The sequence below is a fragment of the Vulpes lagopus genome, chromosome X, assembly GCF_018345385.1.
Source record: "Vulpes lagopus strain Blue_001 chromosome X, ASM1834538v1, whole genome shotgun sequence".
In the NCBI taxonomy this organism is placed as follows: Eukaryota; Metazoa; Chordata; class Mammalia; order Carnivora; family Canidae; genus Vulpes; species Vulpes lagopus.
The window spans coordinates 81,374,525-81,401,215 of record NC_054848.1 but is presented as its reverse complement, the minus strand read 5'-3'; the positions used below and the strand labels follow the sequence as shown (position 1 = coordinate 81,401,215).

Genomic DNA, 26,691 nt, shown 5'->3' with positions numbered 1-26,691 from the left:
CAGGTCGTGGGATCGAATCCTGCATCAGGCTCTTCACAGGGATCCTGCCTCTCCCTCTGCCTATGTCTTTGCCTCTCTTTCTGTGTATTTCATGAATAAATAAATAAAATCTTTAGAAAGACTTCTTTATTGGGGTATACTTTGACTCCTGCTTTACTCACTCTGCCATTCCAGAAGTACCAGATCCTACTGAGAACTTCTCTTCAGCTCTTTTCTTTTCCATCTCCTGAGGCTTTGACCAACAACAGCCTTATCAGCGAGGAAAATGACTGGCAGCCATTTCCCAATAGGGAACTGGGAAAGCAAGATTTCAATGGATGCTCTCTAGGGGTGCCTGGGTGGAGCAGTTGGTTGTCTGACTCTTGGTTTTGGCTCTGGTGGTGATATCAGGGTCATGAGATCTTGCCCTGTATCAGGCTCTGCACTCAGCGCAGAGTATGCTTGAGACTCTCTTCCTCTCCCTGCTCTTCCCACTTGTGCTCTCTCTCCCTCTGTCTCTCAAATGAATAAATAAATAAATAGTTTTTAAAAAATGGCTGCTCACTAGGTGTGTGCAATAAAGGATAGGGAGGGGGAGCAGGAGCCAATAAGTATCACCCCATGAAGAGAACAGAAAACTATCCAACTATGTGTGAAATAGGGTGTGGGTTATATAACAGGAATAGTTGAGGCCAATTGAGAGACCTAAGAATGAGTCCTGTCATCATCTAGTTTGGACCCTGTTAGGTAATGTAATTGATTGTGGTAGCCTCCTAGCCTACCTCCTGGCCTCCAATTTTCCTCTCTCTCAAATCCATCCTAAGCAGTGCTGCCAGCTAAGTTTTCCTAAAGTACAATCTAATCCAGTCATTCTCATGCTCAAATATCTTCCATGACTCCCTATCACCTTTTTCCCTAGACATAAAAATTTTTTATCTGGGCTCAGCAGTTTGGCGCTGCCTTAAGCCCAGGGCATGATCCTGGAGACCTGGGATCCAGTCCCACATCTGGCTCCCTGCATGGAGCCTGCTTCTCCCTCTGCCTGTGTCTCTGCCTCTCTGTCTCTCTGTGTCTCTCATAAATAAATAAATAAATAAATAAATACATACATACATACATACATACATACATAAAAATCTTTAAAAATTTTTTTATCTAGCATTTAATAGGTGCCCGGGTTCTACCTTTGCTGCCTGTTTTCTGCGATTTGTGACACCAAAGAATGTCACCGCTGGCCAAAGTCTTACAAGCAGTCTCCAAACAAAACTGAATACTCCCTGTTCCTTGAACATATGCCTCCCTTTTCCACCCCTGTGCCTCTACAAGGTTATTCTCTCCTCCCAGATCTACCACCCTGCCAAGCTGAATTGTCAAAAATTTACTCATCCTGTGAGCCTCATCACAAATGTTATCTCTTCCACAGATTGACTCTTGATTCCCACATGATGTGATCTCACCTTAACAGCATTAGTTAATACCTTTTGCACAGCACTGAGGGGATAGCACAACTCTTCATGTACTGGTCCTCTTCTTTTTAAAATATTTTATTTATTTATTTATTCATTCATGAGAGACATAGGCAGAGGGAGAAGCAAGCTCTCTGCAGAGAGCCCGGTGCAGGACTCAGTCCCAGGACCCTGGGATCACGACCTGAGCCAAAGGCAGATGCTCAAAAGCTGAGCCACCCAGGCATCCCTGTACTGGTCCTCTTCATATGTCTAAGGAAGGTAAGGACTGTGTTTAGCTGATTTTATACACACACACACACACATACACACACACACACACCCCACATGAGCTAGTTATTGGCCAGGCATTGTGCTAAGCGCTTTATATGCAATATCTCACTTAATCTTCTCCATAGCCTTATGAGGCAAGTAGTATTATTATCCCCATTTTATAGGCGAAGAAACAGAAGCACAGGGAAATGAAGGAACTTACACAAATCTCATCTATAGTAACCGGTAGACTCAGGACTCATTCTCATCACTCTCAACTGATTTCAACTATTCTCGTTATATAACCTGCATCCTATTTCACACATAGTTGGATGGTTTTCTGTTCTCTTCACTGGGCGGTACCTATTGGCTCCTGCTCCCCGTCTCCATCCTTTATTATGCACATCTAGGGAGCAATCATTTTAATCTTGCTTTCCCAGTTCCCTGTCGGGAAATGGCCACCAGTCATTCTCCTCACAGATTGGTCAAAGCCTCAGTCCCTGGTAACCCCCTTATTGCTAAAAATGAGGCTCAGACAGAATTTTTTTGAAGACCACATAAATGCCAGAGTCAGGACCTCAGCTCAGGTCAGCTGGCTCCAGAATAAGTGCTCATAACTTATGATATACTGTGACTTCAGGGACCCGAGTAGTTATGTTGGGTGAGTTCACTTTTTCAAGTTTATGATATGCCAAAGGGACTATTTTTTTTTTGAGTCATTGCACTTTATTTTCAGCAAGTAAGAAGATCACAAGGAATAACTTCTAATGCTGTGACTCCCTGAACAAGGGTGAATGGGTTCCTTTTATTTAGAGTTAGGATGAACACTTATTTTTTTATATTTTTTATTGGAGCTCAATTTGCCAACATATAGCATAACACCCAGTGCTCATCCAATCAAGTGCCCCCCTCAGTGCCCGTCACCAAGTCACCCCCACCCCTCGCCCACCTCCCCTTACACCACCCCTAGTTCGTTTCCCAGAGTTAGGAGTTTCTCATGTTATGTCTCCCTTTCTGATATTTCCCACGCATTTTTTCTCCTTTCCCCTTTATTCCCTTTCACTATTTTTTACATTCCCCAAAAGAATGAGACCATATAACGCTTGTCCTTCTCCGATTGACTTACTTCACTCACCATAATACCCTCCAGTTCCATCCACATTGAAGCAAATGGTGGGTATTCATAGTTTCTAATGGCTGAGTAATATTCCATTGTATACATAAACCACATCTTCTTTATCCATTCATCTTTCAATGGACACCGAGGCTCCTTCCACAGTTTGGCTATTGTGGACATTGCTGCTAGAAACATTGGGGTGCAGGTGTCATGCCGTTTCACTGCATCTGTATCTTTGGGGTAAATCCCCAGCAGTGCAATTGCTGGGTCATAGGGGTCGTAGGGTAGTTCTATTTTTAACTCTTTGATAGGGTCGCACTAATTTGGATGCACATGATCTGGTATATCTGTTGAAAAACAAACCTAGAAATCATCATCATGATCAACCATGACACATTTCCTTATTCCAGGTTAGCATCTATTTGCCTCAAAAACAGCCAAAAGAAGAAGTGGCACATAATTTCACAATTCTCCAAACCAAGAGACTGGGAGTCCCAGATTATGGACTCTCAAGTGAATCCTATGATGGTGTGATTCAGTGAAAGAGTTTCCTTTCTCTCTTCCATCTCTGTGAGCAAGGAATGGAATTTCTCTTGACGATTAACCTCGTGTGAACACCATCCTTAAATGTGTTCTTTGGACACCTTACTGGGAGTCCTCCAGAGATGACCCTTTTTAAAAAGATTTTATTTATTCATCACACACACACACACACACACACACACACACACAGGCAGAGACACAGACAGAGACACAGGCAGAGGGAGAAGCAGGCTCCATGCAGGGAGCCCGACACAGGACTCAATCCCGGGTCTCCAGGATCAGGCCCTGGGCTGAAGGCAGGTGCTAAACCGCTGAGCCACCCGGGCTGCCACAAGATGACCCTTAATAAGACTGTGAAACAGTAGTATACACAGGTAGGGCCATGGAGTTTCTCTCCTCTTAAATTGGGGAAATATTTGTTTCTTGTTCTGGAGGGAAGAATCCTATAGAAAGTTCTTTGGCAAGCCATGTTTTAACAATAAATATGAGTCAGCTTGTGTTGAGTAGCCTAGGATTGCTTACCTAGCGATAGTAGGGAGTCTGGAAAGGGTTAGTACCAGGAACTCTATGTTAACTGATAGTGTGACTCAACCTGCAGTGTACATTAAAGTGTTTGGGGAAGCCTACTCCTAGGCAATTTGTGTTGACGCACTATACAAACACATGTCATAGGCCCTGGTTTGAAAAAAATCACATGTATGTGTAGGCACAAGCATGCTCACGTGCACACACATGCACCCACTGATTCAACCCAAAGAGGTCCTAGATCTTCCAATTCCTTCCAACTGGGAGAGATCAAGCTTAACTTAAACCAAAAAAAAAATTACATTCTAATTGTACAATTGTTGGGTCTTGGATTTCTTTTAGCCAATCCTTTTCAACACTTCCTAAAAATGCCAGAGTGAAGTTAACCCTAAAAACCAGAGACCTTTTTGAAGACTTTCAAAGCTGCCTGAGCTGGTTAATGGTACCTGTGACATGGTATAAAGAGTGGGAGGGGAATGGGTGACGGGCACTGAGGTGGACACTTGACGGGATGAGCACTGGGTGTTTTTCTGTATGTTGGTAAATTGAACACCAATAAAAATTAATTAAAAAAAAAGAAAGGTATGAGGAATGGGAATACATTTTTGTTGAGGGAAAATAAAGTAATTTTGCCCTAAAAAAAAAAAAAGAGTGGTCAAATGTTAAGGCTTACTAGATGATAGTCCCCGAGTTAAGCATTTTATTTGCATTATGTCTCACAATAATCTTACAGAGGAGTTTCAGAGAGGTCAAAAGAGTTGTCATAGGTCACACAGTTTGCAATTGGCAAAACCAAGGCTTGAGCCTAAACACAAATGCTCCAAGGCCCATACCTTTGCCAATTATGTGATGTGACTTCTTGGCACTGAAAGGGATGGTAGAATACAGAGTCAACACAGTCCATGCTTGTCTGGTTTACACTCTTGCTGGAAAGACAAGAAAAAATACACATAAACCAGGGATTAAACTAAATATTAAACTTAGAAGTACGTGACTGTAAAAGACTGCATTGTGCAACACAGAAAATAAATGACTACAAATACAGAAAGACAAATTTGGGCCGTTGCAAGGAATGGTTGTGAGCCTCCAAATCTTCATTGCAAAATAAGTTCCATGGGATCCACCTCTACCTGGCAAGAGACAGGGATGCTGGGAGGGATCTGAGTAGTATTTTTGAAGGCAAAGATCGAGAATGAACAATGAAAAGTGAGAGGTAGCATTTCAGAGAGCAAAAATGACAAAGTAACGAGGCCAGGTTGTTTTAGAAAAGGACTGAAAAGAAATTAATGTTGGGAATATCTAAAAACGAGAGTTGTTAAGATGGGGGTCAGGCATGAAGAAGCCTACAAAGAAGGCAGACAACAAAAGCAGAAGAAAATGGTAAAGTTGTCAAATTCTGTTGGATTTGGTTTAAAGTGGAGGAAGCAAATGAAGGGCTTGTTTTTTGTTCTGCATGGTGGTGTTTTTGTTTTTGTTTTTTGCTGTTTTTTGTTTGCTCATTTGCTAGTTTTAATGAGGCAGCATAACATAGCGACAAAGAGTAGGGACTACAGAGTCAAGCATCTTGGCTTTACGTCCAGCTCTGCCTCTTACCAGCTGAGGGACTGTGAGCAAGTTACTTAATTTCTTTGTGCCTCATTTTTCTCATCAATAAACCAGGTAAAGGAAGAACTACTTCATGAGAGTGTTATTGTTATAAGCATTGAAAAGTTATTGTTTGTAAAGTGCTTGACACAGTGCCAATATGTAGTAAGCAGTATTGGATGTGATTGCTGCATAAATACAAATGTAATTCTCTTTTTTAAAAAAGGTGTATTCATTTATTTTAGAGAGAGTGCAAGCAGGAGAAGGGAAAGAGGGAGAGAATCCCCAAGCAGAATCCATACTGAGCATGGAGCCCGACCCAGGGTTCCATTCCATGACCCATGAGATCATGACCCATGAGATGAAGACCTGAGCCCAAACCAAGAGTCAGACACCCAACTGACTGAGCCATCCAGGTGCCCCATACAAATGTAATTCCTTATTAACACTGAAACACGTGGGAAATTCCTAAAATCATTGTGTAAAGATCTTTCTATTAAAAACAACTGGTAGGTAGGCCATCCAGGCAGATTCCAGCATGGAAACTGAGGACAGCTGAGGAGTGGCTGCTGCCATCAGATGGGGCTCTCCCAGTCCCCACCTTCAACTGCTTATATTTGGCTCCCTTCATGTGATCTTGTGACTCCTGGTTTAAAGTGGAAGGACATCCGAATTCCCAATATGCCCCTATATTTACAAAGAGAGCTCATATAGGAAGTAGTTTGGGCCAGGGACCCAGACCTGACTGAACTCTTAGCATACTCTAACCTTTAGAGTCTAGGAGAAGTATCTGTTCTCCCCCAACTAGGGTCTCTCCCTGGCCCCAGATGTTGGGCTACTGGGCTGCAACAGCAACTCCATCCTCATAGCGTCCTCTACTACTGTCTAGTTTGACGTTTCTTTTTTTAAATATTGTGTTTATTTATTTGAGAGAGAAAGAGAGAGCATCCACAAGTGGAGAGGGGGATAGGCAGAGGGAGAGGGAGAAACAGACTCCCCACCGAGCAGGGAGCCTGACGTGGGGCTCAATCCCAGGACCCTGAGATCATGACCTGAGCCCAAAGGCAGATGGTTAACTGACTGAGCCACCCAGGTGCCCCATAGTTTGGTACTTCTGATGAGAAGGAGGACTTAGGGCCCCCACAATCCTTTTTAACAGCAACTCTGGGGAAAGCACAGAGCTGAAATCAGTAAAGCAGGAATGTGCAAGCTTCCTCTGAGTAACCAGTCCTTGACAAATTGTGTCCTCCTCCTTATGCTCATTTAGGGAGTTAAACTATGCCTCAAGGTCTGAAAACACCATGGCTCATGAAGAATTTACACAGCAGCTATCCCCAAACCAAGCTACAAGGGCGATCAAGTTTTTCTTCAGAGCCACCATCCATTACAGCGTTCCCAGGCAGTGAGATTCTTGTGGGACCTTGTTCATCATGTTCTGGAGCTGCTCAGAGCCACTTGGCAGGGAGCCTGGACTGAGCCTTTCTCAGTGGTTTTATGACAGTCCTGGAACCTTGTGTCTCTCCCTCACAGATGTCCTTTCTTTCTGCATCCCAGGAAGATGATTGAGTCCTGCTTTGGGAGGTTGGGTGTATGGGCCTGCAGGCTTCTGGGTGTCACCTCTGGAGATGGCCTTCCACCTTTGCTTGTGAAGAATGATTAATGGTGGGAATGTCAGGGCATGCAGGAGAGTAGAAGGTTTAGGAAAAGAGACCTTGGGACTTCAGTCAAACCTTACCATTCCCACTGCTTTTGAATAGGTGTCACAGCTATGCTCACACCTGGTTGCAGCTATGAGAAGAGGGCTATATATAGAAGGCCCACCTCCAAGGTAATAAATCAGGTGGCCCATCATGCAGAAAGAGTCAAGGCACTAGACTCATATAGCACTAGAACATTAAGTCTCAATCCTTCATTTCGAAGAGCACCAAACCTACCCTGGCTCTCACAACCCATTGTGGAGGTCAAGCAGGAAGTAGAACATATGTCTCCTGACTCTTTTGCTATGACTTTCTGGGAGAGGAAAAGGTGTGGAATTGGGAAACTAAGGACTTGTTCTAAATAGAAGCATATCTGATGAATAACAACTCAGGAGCCTTTTCCAACTGGGCGGAGGTGTGCAGCCTGGTCCCAGCCCCAACTAGCAGGAAATAACTTTGGCCAATCTCCACAGGTTCATGACCCTCCCAAGGCAAACAGTGCCTGGTCTCAGGTGGGACCTGCATCTGAGAGCCCTGTGGTAAAGACTCTGGGTAGAGAGGGCATTATGAGAAGCATATATCTGTGAGGAAAGCTGTTTTGACCTATGCATATCTCCCTGGCACTGCTACCACACATCCCAGCAAGACTGACATTCCTTACACCATTATTCACCAAGGTTTGTGTTCAGTGGGTGGTTGAGAGGGGTGATAATAAGATGGTCTAGCCCTTCATTGCCTCTATGACCTCATATCCCACCACTCTCCCTCTTGCTCACTCCTCTGTAGCTACTCTGGCCTCCTTGCTATTCCTTAAATATACCTATCATGCTCCCACCCCAGAGCCTTTGCATTTGATTTGCTGTTCCTTCTGCCTGGATGGTCTTTTCCATCTATCTATATGTTTGCTCCCACCCTTCCCACAAACCTTTTCTCAAATGTCACCTTCCCAGAAATCCCTTCCCCAGTTACTCTATTGGAAAGTATATTAATCACCCTCTAAGCCCTTACTCTGCTTTTATTTTCTTCTAGCATTATCACCATCTTACATTATATTACATATCTTGTTTAGTGTCTTCCCACACTAAAATATGAGATACGTGAAAGCAAGGACTCTGTCTGGCATGTCCATTCCTGTATCTCCATAACCTAGAACAGTCCCTGGGATATAATAAGAGCTCAATAAATGTTTGCTGGATAAATGGATGGATGGATGGATAGAGAAGGGGACTTCTATATATTTCTTGGTGCATGTTTACCTATTGCAAGTGATACTGCAGAAATATAGTCATTCCACTTACTCATTTACCCAACACAGATTTACTGTATGCCCTTATATCCCATGCATAATATATTCAGAATTGTGGAAAATATAAACAAGTAAACAAGGAATGGCAATAGAGTGTAGTTAATAGTATCCAAGTTTTGGGGAAGCACAGGTAAGGAGTTAGTGAAGGCTTCTCAAAGGACAGATGGCTCTTGAAGAATAGGGGGTGTTAGGAGAAGAAAATCGAAGTGGGAATGTAGACAAAGGCACTTCAACAACCTATGCATGAACACAGAAATTCATCTGAGCAACAGTTTTACGGTGTTGGGCCACAGAGTGGCAAGGAAGGAGAGATGTAGGGAAAAACAAGGCTGGAGATGAAGTAGAGGTGCTAGCTGGAGGGCCTTACTTGCTCTACTAAGTGCAGAGTTAAGCTTTTAAGTGCAAGCTTGTCAACCATTAAGAGACCCAACCTACAGATGCATATAGTTGGACCTATAAATTCATTTTTTAATTTAATAGCCAGTGTTTTAAATATATATATTTTACATAAAAATTCAAAAATCTCAGTTTTCTTGAAATATCAGAATATTACACCCAACCAGCCCACATGGTTATGACTACCAGCATCTGAGCAGGAGTTGTCCTTGTTAAACAGGGCTTTTGCTCTCCGATTTGTCAGTCTTCACCAGCCAGCTTCACTGATTATGTTATGGCTGATCCCAACCCCTGGGATGTCCAGGAAGTGGCGAAGCTTGAGATTTGAGTCTTTGTCCTCAAAACCCACACTCTTACTCAGAACACGATTAATGCCTGGCACAAAGAAAGCCCTCCATAACACTCTATTTGAAGAATGAACAAACACATCATTATCTTCTACTGGAAGGTCTTTCTGTCTGTCTTTACCCAAACATATTTTGTCCTATCTCTCAAGGCTTAGCTTGTACAGCCTTCTCCATGAAGTGTACCATGATTTCAGACTCCCCACTCAACAGATGTGATCTTTCCTTTGGCTATGGGGTAGAGGACATGAAGGCAACAAAACTGGGGTTCAATGGAGTTTGGGGGGCACTAGGATGATTAGTGCTAAGCTGTAGGGAGAGGGAAAAATCAGAAGTTTGAACTTGAAGATTTGTGTACCTGAATGAAGAGTATATATAAATAGTGGAAGCTGAGAGTACTGTAAAAAAAAATTAAAACAAACTCCAGTTTTACCTTGCTTGGAATGTTGTCTCCTTTCTTTTTATTTCCTCTTCTGATTTCCTTTCTTTTCTAGACCTCTGTTCTCTGTACCTCAACTGGCATTAGACAGTTAACAGACAACTCACAGGCCAACAAAGATCACTTTCGGAACTGTTCTCAAAGTAGCCAAAATGAGATTGTACCAACAATCTTGAGAAAGTTGTAATAAATGAGGACAATCTCCAACCACTTTAACTACACGTTGTGTGGCACTTACAGATAAAGAAAATTGCATCCTGGGGCAAGACTATAGTCCTATATGCCTCTCTTCTCACCCTATGAAAACTCCAACCTACTTCAGTTCAGGGAATTACTGATGTCAATGCCACAACTGAATAAAGCCTGTAAGCACTATTTGAATCACTTTAACTATTTTTATCTGTAACAGTCTGATGATATGACTCTAATTTGGCCTGGATAAGCCCCCAAACCTACTGAGATTTCAGAGAAAAACATAGCAAGTCAAGGAATCTCTTCTTCCCCTCTCAGAGTCCCCTGTTGGGTTTGAGGGTAGGTTGTCTTCCCACTCACATCCTCCAGTTCTTTGTTGTAGCAGGAAAATTGCAGGCTTTAATTCTTTGAAAGGGTTAACCTACTGTCTGATGGAAGACACTGCCTCTATTTCTTTTTATCTTTGAGAATTCTCTGGCCCTCTATTTTCTCTGGGAGCACAGAACAAGATCCTAAGGTAGAATGCCTTTCTCTCTTCTTTAATGGTGGATCTTTTATTATGACCTAAGTGGAATAACTTTGAGGAAGGCAATTTTGAATTGCAGTGATCCATTTGGGATTCTTGGGACACATCAAGACTTGTGCCTTAAAACAAAAAAGAAATAAAATGGCTAACTAACTAATGAGCAGCTTTCTTTAACTGGTAAGGTGATGCTGAGAAACGAAAAAGATCAGAAATATTCCAATCTATTGAGTCTTTTTTAAAAACAACTTCATCCTTCTCCCTCCCTAAAGAACTCCTTCTTTCTAACTCTGTGTCTGCCCCTGATAACCCAACTCCCTCCTGGATTTCTGCCTCTCCTGTTTTCTGTCCTTTGCTCTGCCCTCCTTCTCTTCCTCTTTCCGTTTTTCAGCTCCCTCTACCTTTTAAATCACTACCTTCAGAATTCTCCAGGCATGCAAAAGCCATAGAGATAGAGGCTGCATGGAGGAGGGGTATCTGAGCTAGGCTTTGAAAAATGAGACAGGATTTGCCTGAGCAGAGACAGAGGGAAAGACCTTCTAGGCAACCCCTGAAGCTCTTCTCTCTTTCCTTCACTGAGGAATAATCCAAACCTGTCAATAAGGGTGTGGTGAATCTGTCTCTAATTTTAGGGACCCATTACAAACCACATTTAAGGAATACTCAGAGTTGAGCACCAATACTAACACCCAAACAGCAATTTGCACATTTTTTGATAATGGCCTTAAGCCTGAAATATCAGAGGCTATTCAGAAGCATAAAATAGGCTGATAGACCACACCCAATCATGAGTTACATTTTGAGTACATCACTTTTTACTTTAGCATTTTGTGGGGAGCATAATAAGCAAAGAAAAAAGCCACACACCACAAATTTATGTCATTATAACTTAAACAGTTTAAGGGAAATAAAAGGCCCTCCACAAATACAACACAGGGAGTCATGAGTACTTGCAGATATTGCAGAGAAAATGACAGGGGCTTGCAAATGTCCTGCTTTGGCCAGGAAACAAGACACAACCTGGGTTGTCAGATTAAAAAAACAAAAATACAGGAAATTTTGAATTTCAGATAAATGACGAGTAATGTATTAGCATGAGTATGTCTCATGAAATATCTGGGACACACACTAAAAAAAATGATTCATTACATCTGGTATCTAAATTTAATTAGACATCCTGTGTTTTATCTGGCAACCCTACAAACGTGGCTCAGTCATAAATACAGTGATTCTGAAGAGAGATGCTGGGAGGATGGCCAAGTAGGAGGACCCTAAACTCACCTCACCCCATGGGTACAATGAGATAACATTCACACCAATGTAAGTAACCCAGAAAACAACCTGAAGACTGGCAGAACAACCTCCGAAACTAAATCTAGAGAAGAGGCCATATTGAAGAGGGTAGGAAGGCTTGAGACTCAGTGGGAAGGTAAACAGACCCACTGGACTGTCTCTGGAAGGAAGAGAGCCATGGGCACTGAGAAGGGAGAAAAAGAGCTTATCACACCATGGAGCCTGTATGGGGAAGACAAATAATTATGACATTTGGTTTTGAAAATCAGAGGGACTGAGCGCATGAGTTCTTACAACTAGTAGGACTTAAAACCTAGGATTTAAAAAATGAGTGGGCTTAGCTCTGGAAGAACTGGGAGTAGGAGGGTAAACTGAGTGCCCACCCTTAAGGAGATAGTACAACAAACAGCCCATGGAGATATAGCAACGAAGCACTGGTTTGAAAAATAACTGGATCATACGAGAGAGAGAGTTACTAATTTAAGTGTGTATCCAAGAGGGACAGAGATCATTGGGAGACTCCTCCAGGAACAAAAGAACTGGAAGGCTCCATTTCCCTCTCCTGCAGCCCAGCATAAACACATAACCATCTGCAGGAACCAGTGCAATGGCAGCACTTGCTACCTAACTTGCTAACAACACGTACCCAGCACCTCCATGCTTTGTGGATCCATTCTCTCCAACCACAACTGTTGTAGTCCTGGTACTTACAGGTTTCCTCCTCCAGAGAATTGGCACAAACCTTGCTAACACCATATCTCCCATCCCCACACCCACAAACTTTGCAGATCTCTCCCCTACAACCTGGCTGGCCTCAGTCCAGGTGGTGGTGACAGGTGCCCTCTTGCAGAGGTCCAGCATGCAAACCTTCCTAGTGTAGTACTTACCCCCACTCACATTTTGCAGATCTGCCCCTCCAATATGCTCTTAGGCAGAGCCCACACAATGTGGTGCCACAAGCCTGGCAGTGTGCAAGCAAGCCTCAACAGTGACAAGTACCACCTCAAAGTGGCTCCTGTCCTGGGAAGAGGAAAAGATAAACACACACATCAATCAGACTGTAGCCCCAGCAGTGGGGCTGGGGGCAGAGAGCCAGTCTAATTGCAGATCCCATCTACCAATGAAAGTTTCTCAGGGAACAAAACAGGGAAAGCACTCTGTAGTGTGGTGCTACTGCATCTCTGGAAAATGCCTGGTCTGACTCAGCTCAAGCCCAAGGAGGCCCCACGCTGGCCCACCAAAACCATAGGAACCAAACACTGCCCACAACCGAAAAAGAAAGGCACTGCAGACAACTGAATCGAAGGAAAAGCCTCCTCAGCCACAACAGCAAGGGGCACACACAACACACATAGGAGACACACTTGAAGCTCCAGGTTCTGATGAACAGGGGACATTACACAGCAAGGCACTACAGAAACTCATCTTCAAAAGACCACTACTTGCAAGAACAAGAGATGTAGCTGACTTTCCTAACACAAAGAAACAGACACAGAGAGGTAGACAAAATGAGGAGATGGAGGAATATGTCCCAAAGGAAAGAATAGGGCAAAATCACAGCAAGAGACCTGACAAAATGGAGATAAATAATATGCCTGATAGAGAATTTAAAGTAATGATCATAAAGATACTCACTGTACTTGAGAAAAGGGTGGAGGAGATCAGTGAGACTCTAAAGAGACAAAAAGAACCAATCAGAGATGAAGAACACAATACATGAAATTAAAAATATAATAGATGAAATAAATAGCAGAGTAAAAGGAGCAGAAGAATTAATCAGTGATCTAGAGGACAAAGTAATGGAAAGTAATCAAGCTGAGTAGGTGTGAGAAAAAAAATAAAGCAAAATTAGAAAGGACTTAGAGAACTTACCAACACCATTAAGCATAATAAAATTCACATTACGTCAAAGCAAATGGTGGGTATTCGTCCTTTCTAATGGCTGAGTAATATTCCATTGTATATGTATGCCACATCTTCTAAGGAGGGCACTTGGTGGGATGAGCACTGGGTGTTATACTATATGTTGGCAAATTGAACTTCAATAATATATATATATATATATATAAATAAAAATAAATGAAATTCACATTATAGGGATCCCAGAATGAGAAGAGAGATAAAAGGGGGCAAAAGAGTTATTTGAAGAAATCATAGCTGAAAACGTCCCTAATCTGGAAAAGGAAACAGAAATCCAGGTCCAGGTGGCACAGAGACACCCCAACAAAATCAACCCAAGGAGGTCCACACCAAGACACAGTAATTAAAATGGCAGAAAATAGTAATAAAGAGAAAAATTTTAAAGCAGCAAAATAAAAGAAAACATACAAAGGGACATCCTATTAGGCCTAAATTTTTTAGCAGACACTTTGCAGGCCAGAAGAGATTGGCACGATATATGTTCAAAGTACTGAAATGAAAAACTCTGCAGCCAAGAAGACTGTATCCAGCAAGGCTATCACTTAGATTAGAAGAAGAGATAAAGCGTTTTCCAGACAAACAAAAATTAAAGGAGTTGATGACCACTATACTAGCCCTAAAAGATATGTTACAGGGGAGTCTTTGAGTATAAAGGAAAGACCATAAGTAAAAGTAACAAAAGTAGGAAGCACAAAAGCAATAAAAATATCTGTAAATGACTCACAAAATAAAAAAAATATATAAAGGATGACACCATATACCTAAAGAAAGCCTAGTCCTAAGAGAAGAGAGCAAAGGAAGAAAAGAATAGGGAAGAAATACAAAAACAACCATAGAATAAGTAACAAAATGGCAATAGATACATACTTATCAATAATTGCTTTGACTGTAAATGGACTAAATACTCAAATCAGGGATCCCTGGGTGGCGCAGCGGTTTGGCGCCTGCCTTTGGCCCAGGGCGCAATCCTGGAGACCCAGGATCGAATCCCACGTCGGGCTCCCGGTGCATGGAGCCTGCTTCTCCCTCTCCCTCTGCCTGTGTCTCTGCCTCTCTCTCTCTCTCTCTCTGTGACTATCATAAATAAATAAAAAAATTAAAAAAAATACTCAAATCAAAAGACATAGGGTGGGGTACCTGGGTGGCTCAGTCAGTTAAGTATCTGACTTTTGATTTTGGCTTAGGTCATTATCTCAAGGTTGTGAGATCAAGCCCCATGTTGGGCTCCACACTGGGCATGGAGCCTGCTTAAGATTCTCTCTCTCCCTCTGCCCACTCCCTCTTTCTTTACCTCTCTAAAAAAATTAAAAATTTAAAAAAAATTTCAAAAGACATAGGGTGATGTAATGGATTAAAAAAAAAAAGACTTATCTATATGCTACCTACAAGGGACTTATTTCAGAGCTAAAGAAATATGCAGTTTGAAAGTGAAAGGATGAAGAAGCATTTATCATACAAATGGTTGTGAATAAAAGCTAGGGTATTAATACTTGTATCAGACAAAAATAGACTTTATTTTTTTAAAAATTTTTTATTTATTTATGATAGTCACAGAGAGAGAGAGAGAGAGAGGCAGAGACACAGGCAGAGGGAGAAGCAGGCTCCATGCACTGGGAGCCTGATGTGGGATTCGATCCCGGGTCTCCAGGATCGCGCCCTGGGCCAAAGGCAGGCGCCAAACCGCTGCGCCACCCAGGGATCCCGACTTTATTTTTTTTAAAATATTTTTTTAAATTTATTCATTAGAGACACACAGAGAGAGGCAGAGACACAGGCAAAGGGAGAAGCAGGCTCCATGCAGGGAGCCCGATGCAGGACTCGATCCTGGGTCTCCAGGATCACACCCTGGGCCAAAGGCGGGGCTAAACCGCTGGGCCACCTGGACTGTCCACAAAAATTAACTTTAAAACAAAGACCATAACAAGGCACAAAGAAAGACATTACGTAACCAGAAAGGGAATAATCCAACAAGAAGATATGAGAATTATAAATATTTATGCCCCCAACATGGGAGCATCAAAATACATAAGACAGTTAATAACAAACATAAAGGAACTAGTCAATAGCAATACCATAATGGTAGGGAACTTTTAACACCCCACTCATATCAATGGACAGATTATCCAAACTGAACATTAACAAGGAAACGGGCTGTGAATGACACCTTGGACCATATGGATTTAACAGATGTATTCAGAAGATTCCATCCTAGAACAGCAGAATATAGTCTTTTCAAGTACACATGAACCATTCTCCAGAATAGATCACATACTGTATCACAAATCAGGTCTTAACAAATTCAAAAAGATTGAAGTCATAACATGCATCTTTTCTGAACTCAATGCTATGAAGCTAGATATGAACCAAAAAAAATAATAAATCTGGAAATCACAAGTAACTGGAGGTTAAATAACATGCTAGTAAATAATGAATGTGTCAATCAAAAAATAAAAGAGGAAATAAAAATATACGTGGACACAGATAAAAATGAAAACACAATGGTCCAAAATCTTTGAGATGCAACAAAAGCTGTTCTAAGCAAGAAGGTTAGAGCAATACATGCCTACCTCAAGAAGCAAGAAAAATCTCAAACAACCTAACCTTACACTTAAAGGATCTAGAAAAAGAACAAAGTCCAAAACCAGTAGAAGGAAGGAAATAATGAAGATTAGAGCAAAAATAAATGAAATAGAAACTAAAAATGATAGATCAATGAAACCAGGAGTTAGTTCTATGAAAGGATCAGAAAAGTTGATGAACCTTTAGACAAACTCATCAAAAAAGAGAGAATAAGAAAGAGGGAGAAAGTAGATTCAAACAAACAAAATCAGAAGTGAAAGAGGAAAAATAACAACAACACCACAGAAATACAAAGGATTACAAGAGAATATTATGAAAAATTATATGCCAACAAGTTGGAAAATCTAGAAGAAGTGGATCAATTCCTAGAAACATATAACCTCCTAAAACTGAATCAGGAAGAAATAGAAAATTTGAACAGATCTATTAGCAGGAATGAAATAGAATCCATAATCAAAAAGTTTCCAACAAACAAAAGTCCAGGATCAGATGGCTTCACAGGTGATTTCTACTAAACATTTAAAGAAGAGTTAATGCCTGTTTTTCTCAAACTATTCAAAAAAATTGAAGAGCAAGGAAATTTTTCTAAATTCATTCTATGAGGATAGCATTACCCTGATACCAAAACCAGATAAAGACACTACAAAAAAGAGAGCTACAGGCCAGTATCTCTGATGGACATAGATGCAAAAATTCTCAACAAAATATTACGAAACTGAATCCCACAATAAATTTTAGAAAAGCATTCACAACAAGTGGGATTTATTCCTGGGATGCAATTCCTGGTTCAGTGTTTGCAAATCAATGTAATATATCACATCAATAAGAGAAAGGATAAAAACCATATGATCATTTCAGTAGATGCAGAAAAAGAACTTGACAAAGCACAATATCGTTTCATGATAAAAACTCTCAACAAAGTAAGTTTAGGGACACCTGGGTGGCTCAGTGGTTGAGCACCTGCCTTCGGCCCAGGGCATGATCCTGGGGTCCCAGAATCGAGTCCCACATCAGGCTCCCTGTGTGGATCCTGCTTCTCTTCTCTCTCTCTCTCTCTCTCTCTCTCTCTCTCTCTCTCTCATGAATAAATAAAATATTTTTAAAAAAGTAAGTTTAGAGGGAAATATTTCAACATAATAAAGGCCAAATATGAAAACACAAAGCTAACATTATACGCAATGGGGAAGTATGAGAGCTTTTTCCCCTAAAAACAGGAACAAGACAAGGATGTCTTGTTCAACATAGTACTGGAAGTCCTAGCCATAGCAATCAGACAATTAAAAGGAATAAAGACATTCAAATTGGTAAGGAAGATGTAAAACTTTCACTATTTGCAGGTGACATTATATAGAGAAAACCCTAAAGACTCCACCAAAAAAATTTACTAGAAGTGATCAATTCAGTAAGGTTGTGGGATACAAAAATCAATGTACATAAATCGGTTGCATTTCTCAACACTAATAATGAAGCATCAGAAAGAAAAATTAAGAAAATAATCCCATTTACAATTGTACCAAAAATAATAAAATATCTAGAAATAAATTTAACCAAAGAAGTGAAAGACCTGTACTCCAAAAAGTATAAAGCACTGATGAAAAATATTAACACAAACAATTGGAAATATATTTCATTTCATACATTGGAAGGAAAAATATTATTAAAATGTCCATATGGAACAAAGCAATCTACAAGTTTAATACAATCCCCATCAAAATACCAACAGCATTTTCACAAAACTAGAACAAACAATCCTAAAATTTCTATGGAACCACAAAAGTCCCTGAGTAGCCAAAGCAATCCTGAAAAAGAAAAAAAAAACTGGACATATTACAATTGCAGATTTATATTACAGAACTCTAGTAATCAAAACAATATGGTGCCAGCACAGAAATAGACACATAGATCAATGTAACATAATAGAAATCCCCAAAACAAATTGACAATTATATGGTCAATTAATCTTTGACAAAGGAGGAAATAATATGCGATGTGAAAAAGATAGTCTATTCAACGAATGGTGTTGAGAAAACCGGACAGTTACGTGCAAAAGAATGACACTGGACTTTTTCTTATACCATACACAAAAATAAACTCAAAATGGATTAAGGAATCTTCTCATGGTGTACACTGGGTGATGTATGGAATTGAATCACTATATTGTACACTTGAAACTAACACTGCAATATATATATATATATATATACATATATATTAGAATTAGAATATATATACTAGAATTAAAAATTTTTAAATGGATTAAGGACTTAAATGTGAGATCTGAAACCATAAACATCCTAGAAGAGAGCAAGGCAGTATTTTCTCTGACATCAGCTGTAATAACATTTTTCTTAATATGTCTCCTAAGGCAAGATAAACAAAAGCAAAAATAAACTATTGGGAGTACATCAAAATAAAAAGCTCCTGCAGAGCAAAGGAAATAATCATCAAAACTAAAAGGCAGCCTACTGAATGGGAGAAGATATTCACAAATGACATCTGATAAAAGGTTAATATCCAAAATATATACAGAACTTATACAATTCAACACCAAAAATATATAATAGTCCAAATAAAAAATGGGCAGAAAACATGAATAGACATTTCCCAAAAGACACACGGATGACCAATAGACATATGAAAAGATGTTCAACATCACCATCACTAGGGAAATGCAAATCAAAAGCACAATGAGATATTAGCTCACACCTGTCAGAATGGCTAACCTCAAAAACTCAAGAAACAAGTGTTGGGAAGGATGTAGAAAAAAGGAACCCTTGGAGTAGTAATGCAAACTGATGAAACCACTGTGGAAAACAGTATGGACGTCCTCAAAAAATTAAAAATAGAATTATCATATGATCCAGTAATCACACTACTCAGTCTACACCCAAAAATATGTAAACACTAATTCGAAAGGATATATTCACTCCTACACTTATTGTACCATTATTTACAATAGATTAATTATGGAAGCAGCTCAAGTGTCCACTGACAGATGTATAAACAGGAAGTGATTTCCCTCCCCAAAGAAAGGCATCCTCTACTTTCCCCAATTGCCTTTGGATCAGCAAACAAGGAATAACTTTCTGTATTCATAAATGATCGTTAAATCTCATTTTTAGTAGACACTGGAGCTATACTTGATACCTTTAATTGCTTCTAGTTTCCCACCATCCTTTGCCAGGATAATTAAAAAATCTCAGGTGGGACTTACCCATTGAACACATTTTCTCCCTCTCTTCTAACCATTTGCTATCTCTTAGGGACTCTTAACTTCTCAGTATGCCTTTTGCTGCAGGACTTCCACCCTCCTCAACCTATTGAGAATAGACCTTTGGGCACAGTGGGTAACTACTATTAGGTGTGTACCCCAAAGGCCTTTTTCTTGATCTCTTAGAGTCTGATAGCTCAGTATGTCATCTTATGGTGGCTTCCCTCAACTAACTAAGTACAACCTAAAGACTACTCCTGAATTCCCTTAAAATTACTTCAGTTTTCAGTTTAATTTCTTCAGTATCCAATATCCTCTGGGCTCCATCATCTACAGACATGGGAAAGAATAAAGTACATAGATAGAACCTTTACAAGTCTATATTGACCCCACACTGCCTCTGGCTGAACTGGCCAGTATTCCCTAAAACCCGAAGCACCAGAGGGAGTATGACCATTGTGGCAGATTTCATAGTTAAAGGCTTAATCATTCTTTGAACTAGTGCCTTCAAACTCCTAACCATCCAGTAAAAACAGACTAATGGGCATAGGTACCACTTTATACAAGACATAAAGGCTATAAATGATATGGTATTGCCCACATTTCTTTACAGTCCCCAACCCAAACACTATCCTGGTTTCTATACTTCCAAATTCAACACACTTCAGAGTAGTAGATGTCTGTTTAGTCTTCTTTAGTGTTCCCTTACATCTTGATTTCCAATTCCTTTTCACCTTAACATGGGAAAAACAGCAACTTTGTTGTGTTAACTCTAATGCCACAAGACCTCACTGAAACCCCTTCACACTTATCTCAGGTTCTCAACCATAATCTCTAAGACTTACAATTTCTCTGTTCCTCTATCTTAATCCAACATGTAGGTGAGTTGCTCTTATATCCACCTGATCTAATCCCTTCTCAAGAGGGCTCTCTATCTCTTGGAAATTTGGACTATGAAAGTACATGCAGTTTGTAAAGATAAATTACAACTTTGTTGGACTCAGATTCACTCTCTAAAACCTGATATAACCTAGGAATACAAATCCCTCTGAGTAGATAGAAGTAAAGCCATTCAAAACTGTCCTCATCCTATTACCAAAAGACAATTTAGCAGATATAGAGGATTGAGAGTATATTGCAGGTGGTTGATTCCCAACTTTTCAGAATTAACTGCCATCTACCATGACATGACTAAAATTGGCATCCCTAATCTTCTGCCTTCAGAGGTCACTACAGAGTTAGCTTTAAGAGGAATTCAAAGTTACTATCCACAGCCCTACCATTCTGAGGCACCCCCAAATTATACTAAGTATTTCTTTTCTGTTTATACGTAAAAGGAATGGTTAAGTTCTTAGGGTTTTATCTCAGAAATACAATGAAAATCAGAGACTCATTGGGTATTACAACCTTTTTCTATACCCAGTAGTTAAAAGTATCTCTCTTCTCTAAGGGCAGTAGCTGCAACTATACTTAATCTTGGGTCACCTTTCTACCTAATGGTATCTATGCAATTCAAACTCTTTTCACCAAAGCACTTGACATTTCTCTGTTCCCAGAGTCACTTCCTATTAATTTCTGTTTCCCTCCTACATAATAAAGGCCAAATATGAAAACACAAAGCTAACATTATACGCAATGGGGAAGTATGAGAGCTTTTTCCCCTAAAAACAGGAACAAGACAAGGATGTCTTGTTCAACATAGTACTGGAAGTCCTAGCCATAGCAATCAGACAATTAAAAGGAATAAAGACATTCAAATTGGTAAGGAAGATGTAAAACTTTCACTATTTGCAGGTGACATTATATAGAGAAAACCCTAAAGACTCCACCAAAAAAATTTACTAGAAGTGATCAATTCAGTAAGGTTGTGGGATACAAAAATCAATGTACATAAATCGGTTGCATTTCTCAACACTAATAATGAAGCATCAGAAAGAAAAATTAAGAAAATAATCCCATTTACAATTGTACCAAAAATAATAAAATATCTAGAAATAAATTTAACCAAAGAAGTGAAAGACCTGTACTCCAAAAAGTATAAAGCACTGATGAAAAATATTAACACAAACAATTGGAAATATATTTCATTTCATACATTGGAAGGAAAAATATTATTAAAATGTCCATATGGAACAAAGCAATCTACAAGTTTAATACAATCCCCATCAAAATACCAACAGCATTTTCACAAAACTAGAACAAACAATCCTAAAATTTCTATGGAACCACAAAAGTCCCTGAGTAGCCAAAGCAATCCTGAAAAAGAAAAAAAAAACTGGACATATTACAATTGCAGATTTATATTACAGAACTCTAGTAATCAAAACAATATGGTGCCAGCACAGAAATAGACACATAGATCAATGTAACATAATAGAAATCCCCAAAACAAATTGACAATTATATGGTCAATTAATCTTTGACAAAGGAGGAAATAATATGCGATGTGAAAAAGATAGTCTATTCAACGAATGGTGTTGAGAAAACCGGACAGTTACGTGCAAAAGAATGACACTGGACTTTTTCTTATACCATACACAAAAATAAACTCAAAATGGATTAAGGAATCTTCTCATGGTGTACACTGGGTGATGTATGGAATTGAATCACTATATTGTACACTTGAAACTAACACTGCAATATATATATATATATATATACATATATATTAGAATTAGAATATATATACTAGAATTAAAAATTTTTAAATGGATTAAGGACTTAAATGTGAGATCTGAAACCATAAACATCCTAGAAGAGAGCAAGGCAGTATTTTCTCTGACATCAGCTGTAATAACATTTTTCTTAATATGTCTCCTAAGGCAAGATAAACAAAAGCAAAAATAAACTATTGGGAGTACATCAAAATAAAAAGCTCCTGCAGAGCAAAGGAAATAATCATCAAAACTAAAAGGCAGCCTACTGAATGGGAGAAGATATTCACAAATGACATCTGATAAAAGGTTAATATCCAAAATATATACAGAACTTATACAATTCAACACCAAAAATATATAATAGTCCAAATAAAAAATGGGCAGAAAACATGAATAGACATTTCCCAAAAGACACACGGATGACCAATAGACATATGAAAAGATGTTCAACATCACCATCACTAGGGAAATGCAAATCAAAAGCACAATGAGATATTAGCTCACACCTGTCAGAATGGCTAACCTCAAAAACTCAAGAAACAAGTGTTGGGAAGGATGTAGAAAAAAGGAACCCTTGGAGTAGTAATGCAAACTGATGAAACCACTGTGGAAAACAGTATGGACGTCCTCAAAAAATTAAAAATAGAATTATCATATGATCCAGTAATCACACTACTCAGTCTACACCCAAAAATATGTAAACACTAATTCGAAAGGATATATTCACTCCTACACTTATTGTACCATTATTTACAATAGATTAATTATGGAAGCAGCTCAAGTGTCCACTGACAGATGTATAAACAGGAAGTGATTTCCCTCCCCAAAGAAAGGCATCCTCTACTTTCCCCAATTGCCTTTGGATCAGCAAACAAGGAATAACTTTCTGTATTCATAAATGATCGTTAAATCTCATTTTTAGTAGACACTGGAGCTATACTTGATACCTTTAATTGCTTCTAGTTTCCCACCATCCTTTGCCAGGATAATTAAAAAATCTCAGGTGGGACTTACCCATTGAACACATTTTCTCCCTCTCTTCTAACCATTTGCTATCTCTTAGGGACTCTTAACTTCTCAGTATGCCTTTTGCTGCAGGACTTCCACCCTCCTCAACCTATTGAGAATAGACCTTTGGGCACAGTGGGTAACTACTATTAGGTGTGTACCCCAAAGGCCTTTTTCTTGATCTCTTAGAGTCTGATAGCTCAGTATGTCATCTTATGGTGGCTTCCCTCAACTAACTAAGTACAACCTAAAGACTACTCCTGAATTCCCTTAAAATTACTTCAGTTTTCAGTTTAATTTCTTCAGTATCCAATATCCTCTGGGCTCCATCATCTACAGACATGGGAAAGAATAAAGTACATAGATAGAACCTTTACAAGTCTATATTGACCCCACACTGCCTCTGGCTGAACTGGCCAGTATTCCCTAAAACCCGAAGCACCAGAGGGAGTATGACCATTGTGGCAGATTTCATAGTTAAAGGCTTAATCATTCTTTGAACTAGTGCCTTCAAACTCCTAACCATCCAGTAAAAACAGACTAATGGGCATAGGTACCACTTTATACAAGACATAAAGGCTATAAATGATATGGTATTGCCCACATTTCTTTACAGTCCCCAACCCAAACACTATCCTGGTTTCTATACTTCCAAATTCAACACACTTCAGAGTAGTAGATGTCTGTTTAGTCTTCTTTAGTGTTCCCTTACATCTTGATTTCCAATTCCTTTTCACCTTAACATGGGAAAAACAGCAACTTTGTTGTGTTAACTCTAATGCCACAAGACCTCACTGAAACCCCTTCACACTTATCTCAGGTTCTCAACCATAATCTCTAAGACTTACAATTTCTCTGTTCCTCTATCTTAATCCAACATGTAGGTGAGTTGCTCTTATATCCACCTGATCTAATCCCTTCTCAAGAGGGCTCTCTATCTCTTGGAAATTTGGACTATGAAAGTACATGCAGTTTGTAAAGATAAATTACAACTTTGTTGGACTCAGATTCACTCTCTAAAACCTGATATAACCTAGGAATACAAATCCCTCTGAGTAGATAGAAGTAAAGCCATTCAAAACTGTCCTCATCCTATTACCAAAAGACAATTTAGCAGATATAGAGGATTGAGAGTATATTGCAGGTGGTTGATTCCCAACTTTTCAGAATTAACTGCCATCTACCATGACATGACTAAAATTGGCATCCCTAATCTTCTGCCTTCAGAGGTCACTACAGAGTTAGCTTTAAGAGGAATTCAAAGTTACTATCCACAGCCCTACCATTCTGAGGCACCCCCAAATTATACTAAGTATTTCTTTTCTGTTTATACGTAAAAGGAATGGTTAAGTTCTTAGGGTTTTATCTCAGAAATACAATGAAAATCAGAGACTCATTGGGTATTACAACCTTTTTCTATACCCAGTAGTTAAAAGTATCTCTCTTCTCTAAGGGCAGTAGCTGCAACTATACTTAATCTTGGGGTCACCTTTCTACCTAATGGTATCTATGCAATTCAAACTCTTTTCACCAAAGCACTTGACATTTCTCTGTTCCCAGAGTCACTTCCTATTAATTTCTGTTTCCCTCCTCAGCATATATTATCATCTAATAATAATGATATTATCATTATCAATAATCACAATTTGACCCCTAATTCAAATTCTATAGGAATCATACTCTTTTTAAAAATTGAAATATAATTGGGGTGACTGGGTGGCTTAGTCGGTTAAGTGTCTGACTCTTGGTTTTAATTCAGGTCATGATCTCACAGTTGTGAGATCAAGCTCTGTGGCTGTCTCTGTGCTCAGTGCAGAGTCTGCTTCAGCATCTCTTCCTCTCTTCACTTGCTCTCACTCTCTCAAAGAAATAAATAAAATATTTTTTAAAATGAGACACAATTCACATGTCATAAACTTTATCCTTTTGTAGTGTATAATTAAGGGGTTTTTGGTATATTCACAATGTTGTGCAACCATAACCACTATCTAATTTGCAAAGATTTTCATAATCCCCAAAAGCAAATCCATACTTATTAGTAGTCACTTCTTGGTCCCTCTTTCCCCCAACCATGGCCAACCATTATTCCTCCTTCTATTTCTATAGATTTGTATATTCTGGACTTTTCATGTCAATAGAATCAAACCATATGTGGGCTTTTGTGTCTGGCTTTTTTCACCTATTATTCTTTAAGGTTCATTAATGTTGTATTATGAAGTATCAGTACTTCATCAGTTTTTCTTGCTAAATAATATTCCATTGTATGCATATACTGTGTTTTGTTTAACCATTCATCAGTTGGTAGACATTTAGGTTGTTTCCACTTTTTGGCTAATATGAATGTTACTATGAACATTCATGCACAAGTTTGTGTGTGGATGTACATTTTTAATTCTCCTAGGTGTATGCCTAGTAATGAAATTGCTAGATCATTTAATTCTATATTTAACCTTTTGAGAAATTATCAAACTCTTCTATAGTGACTATGCCACTCCTACCAGCAATGTATAGTATTTACACTTCCACATCTTCACAACACTTGTCTTTTTTGATTATAGCCATCCACGTGGATACAAAGCAGCTATCACAATGTGGTTTTGATTTAAATTTTCCTGATGACTAATGTTGCAGAGTGTCTTCACTGTTTATTGGCCAATTATATATTTTGGTGTCATCATATTTTGTCTTCCAGAGAAGGGAGAACTTCATGATTGTTTAAATTTCACTTAAGAACTTTACCTGCAAAAGAAAAGAAAAAGAACTTTACCTGCCTCCCTCTCTTGTTTATTTATTTACTTATTTATTTATTTATGAGAGAGAGAGAGAAAGCATGAGTGGGGGTATGAAGAGTGGCAGAGATAGAGGGAGAAGCAGACTCCCTGCTGAGTAGGGAGCCCAACTCAGAGTTCAATCCCAGGACCCAGGGATCATGACCTAAGCCAAAGGCACTTAACCAGCTGAGCCACCCAGGTGCCCCTACTTTTCTCTCTCTTATTTCCTTGAAACATGTCTATTAAACCCCGACTAAGGATTCCTTGTAGACAAGTCATATCTTGAGACTAATCAAGTATATTCTGAAGTTGAATATGCTGTCACCATTTCCCAACAGCTTTTTGAATAAAATATCCTTCCTGAAGTCAACTTAGCATAACTAGCTGAACTTACAGGATTGACTCTAGCCTACCAGATAGCAAGGAATCAACAGACTAACATATATACAGAAAACAGTATGCCTTTCATTTGTTTTTTGTTTGTTTGTTTGTTTATTTTGGCATGCTACACTAACAACAGGGTTTTCTAACAGCTGCTAGTACTTCCAAAAAGCAGCGTGAGGACTTAATACTCTTAAGATGGCAATACTCAATGGATTAATCTACAGACTCAAAGTAGTCCTTATCAAAATTCCAAAGGACTTTTCTGGAGAAATTGACGATCTGATGCTAAAATTCATATGGAAATGAATGCCAGAATGTTATTCTGGCAAGGAACCCAGAATAACAAATTCAATCTTGAAAAGCAAGAACAAAGCTGGAGAACTAACACTTTACAACTTCAAAACTTACTACAAACCTAGAGGAATCAAAACAGTGGGATACTGTCATAAGGACAGACCTGTAGATCGGTGGACAAAGTTGAGAGTCCAGAAATAAATCCATACA

At 39.3% G+C, this 26,691-nt stretch overlaps 1 protein-coding gene across 13 annotated transcripts in view; it reads right to left on the bottom strand.

Moving 5' to 3' along the window:
- VSIG1 (V-set and immunoglobulin domain containing 1) overlaps positions 1-26,691 on the bottom strand; it is a 146,981-nt gene that overhangs the window by 50,289 nt on the left and 70,001 nt on the right. For 5 of the 13 annotated variants that reach the window (XM_041740984.1, XM_041740995.1, XM_041740983.1 and 2 more), the window contains exons 13-14: positions 4,716-4,808; positions 3,064-3,161 (exon numbers count right to left, since the gene is read on the bottom strand). The exons of 3 other annotated variants lie outside the window; for them this stretch is intronic. In XM_041740984.1, the coding sequence (XP_041596918.1) occupies positions 3,083-3,161; positions 4,716-4,808 (172 nt within the window). In that variant the 3' untranslated portion in view covers positions 3,064-3,082. Of the gene's footprint in view, positions 1-3,063; positions 3,162-4,696; positions 4,809-24,842; positions 25,772-26,691 lie in introns of those variants that run through there. 5 more of the 13 variants (XM_041740988.1, XM_041740987.1, XR_005985658.1 and 2 more) reach the window with 4 other exon arrangements.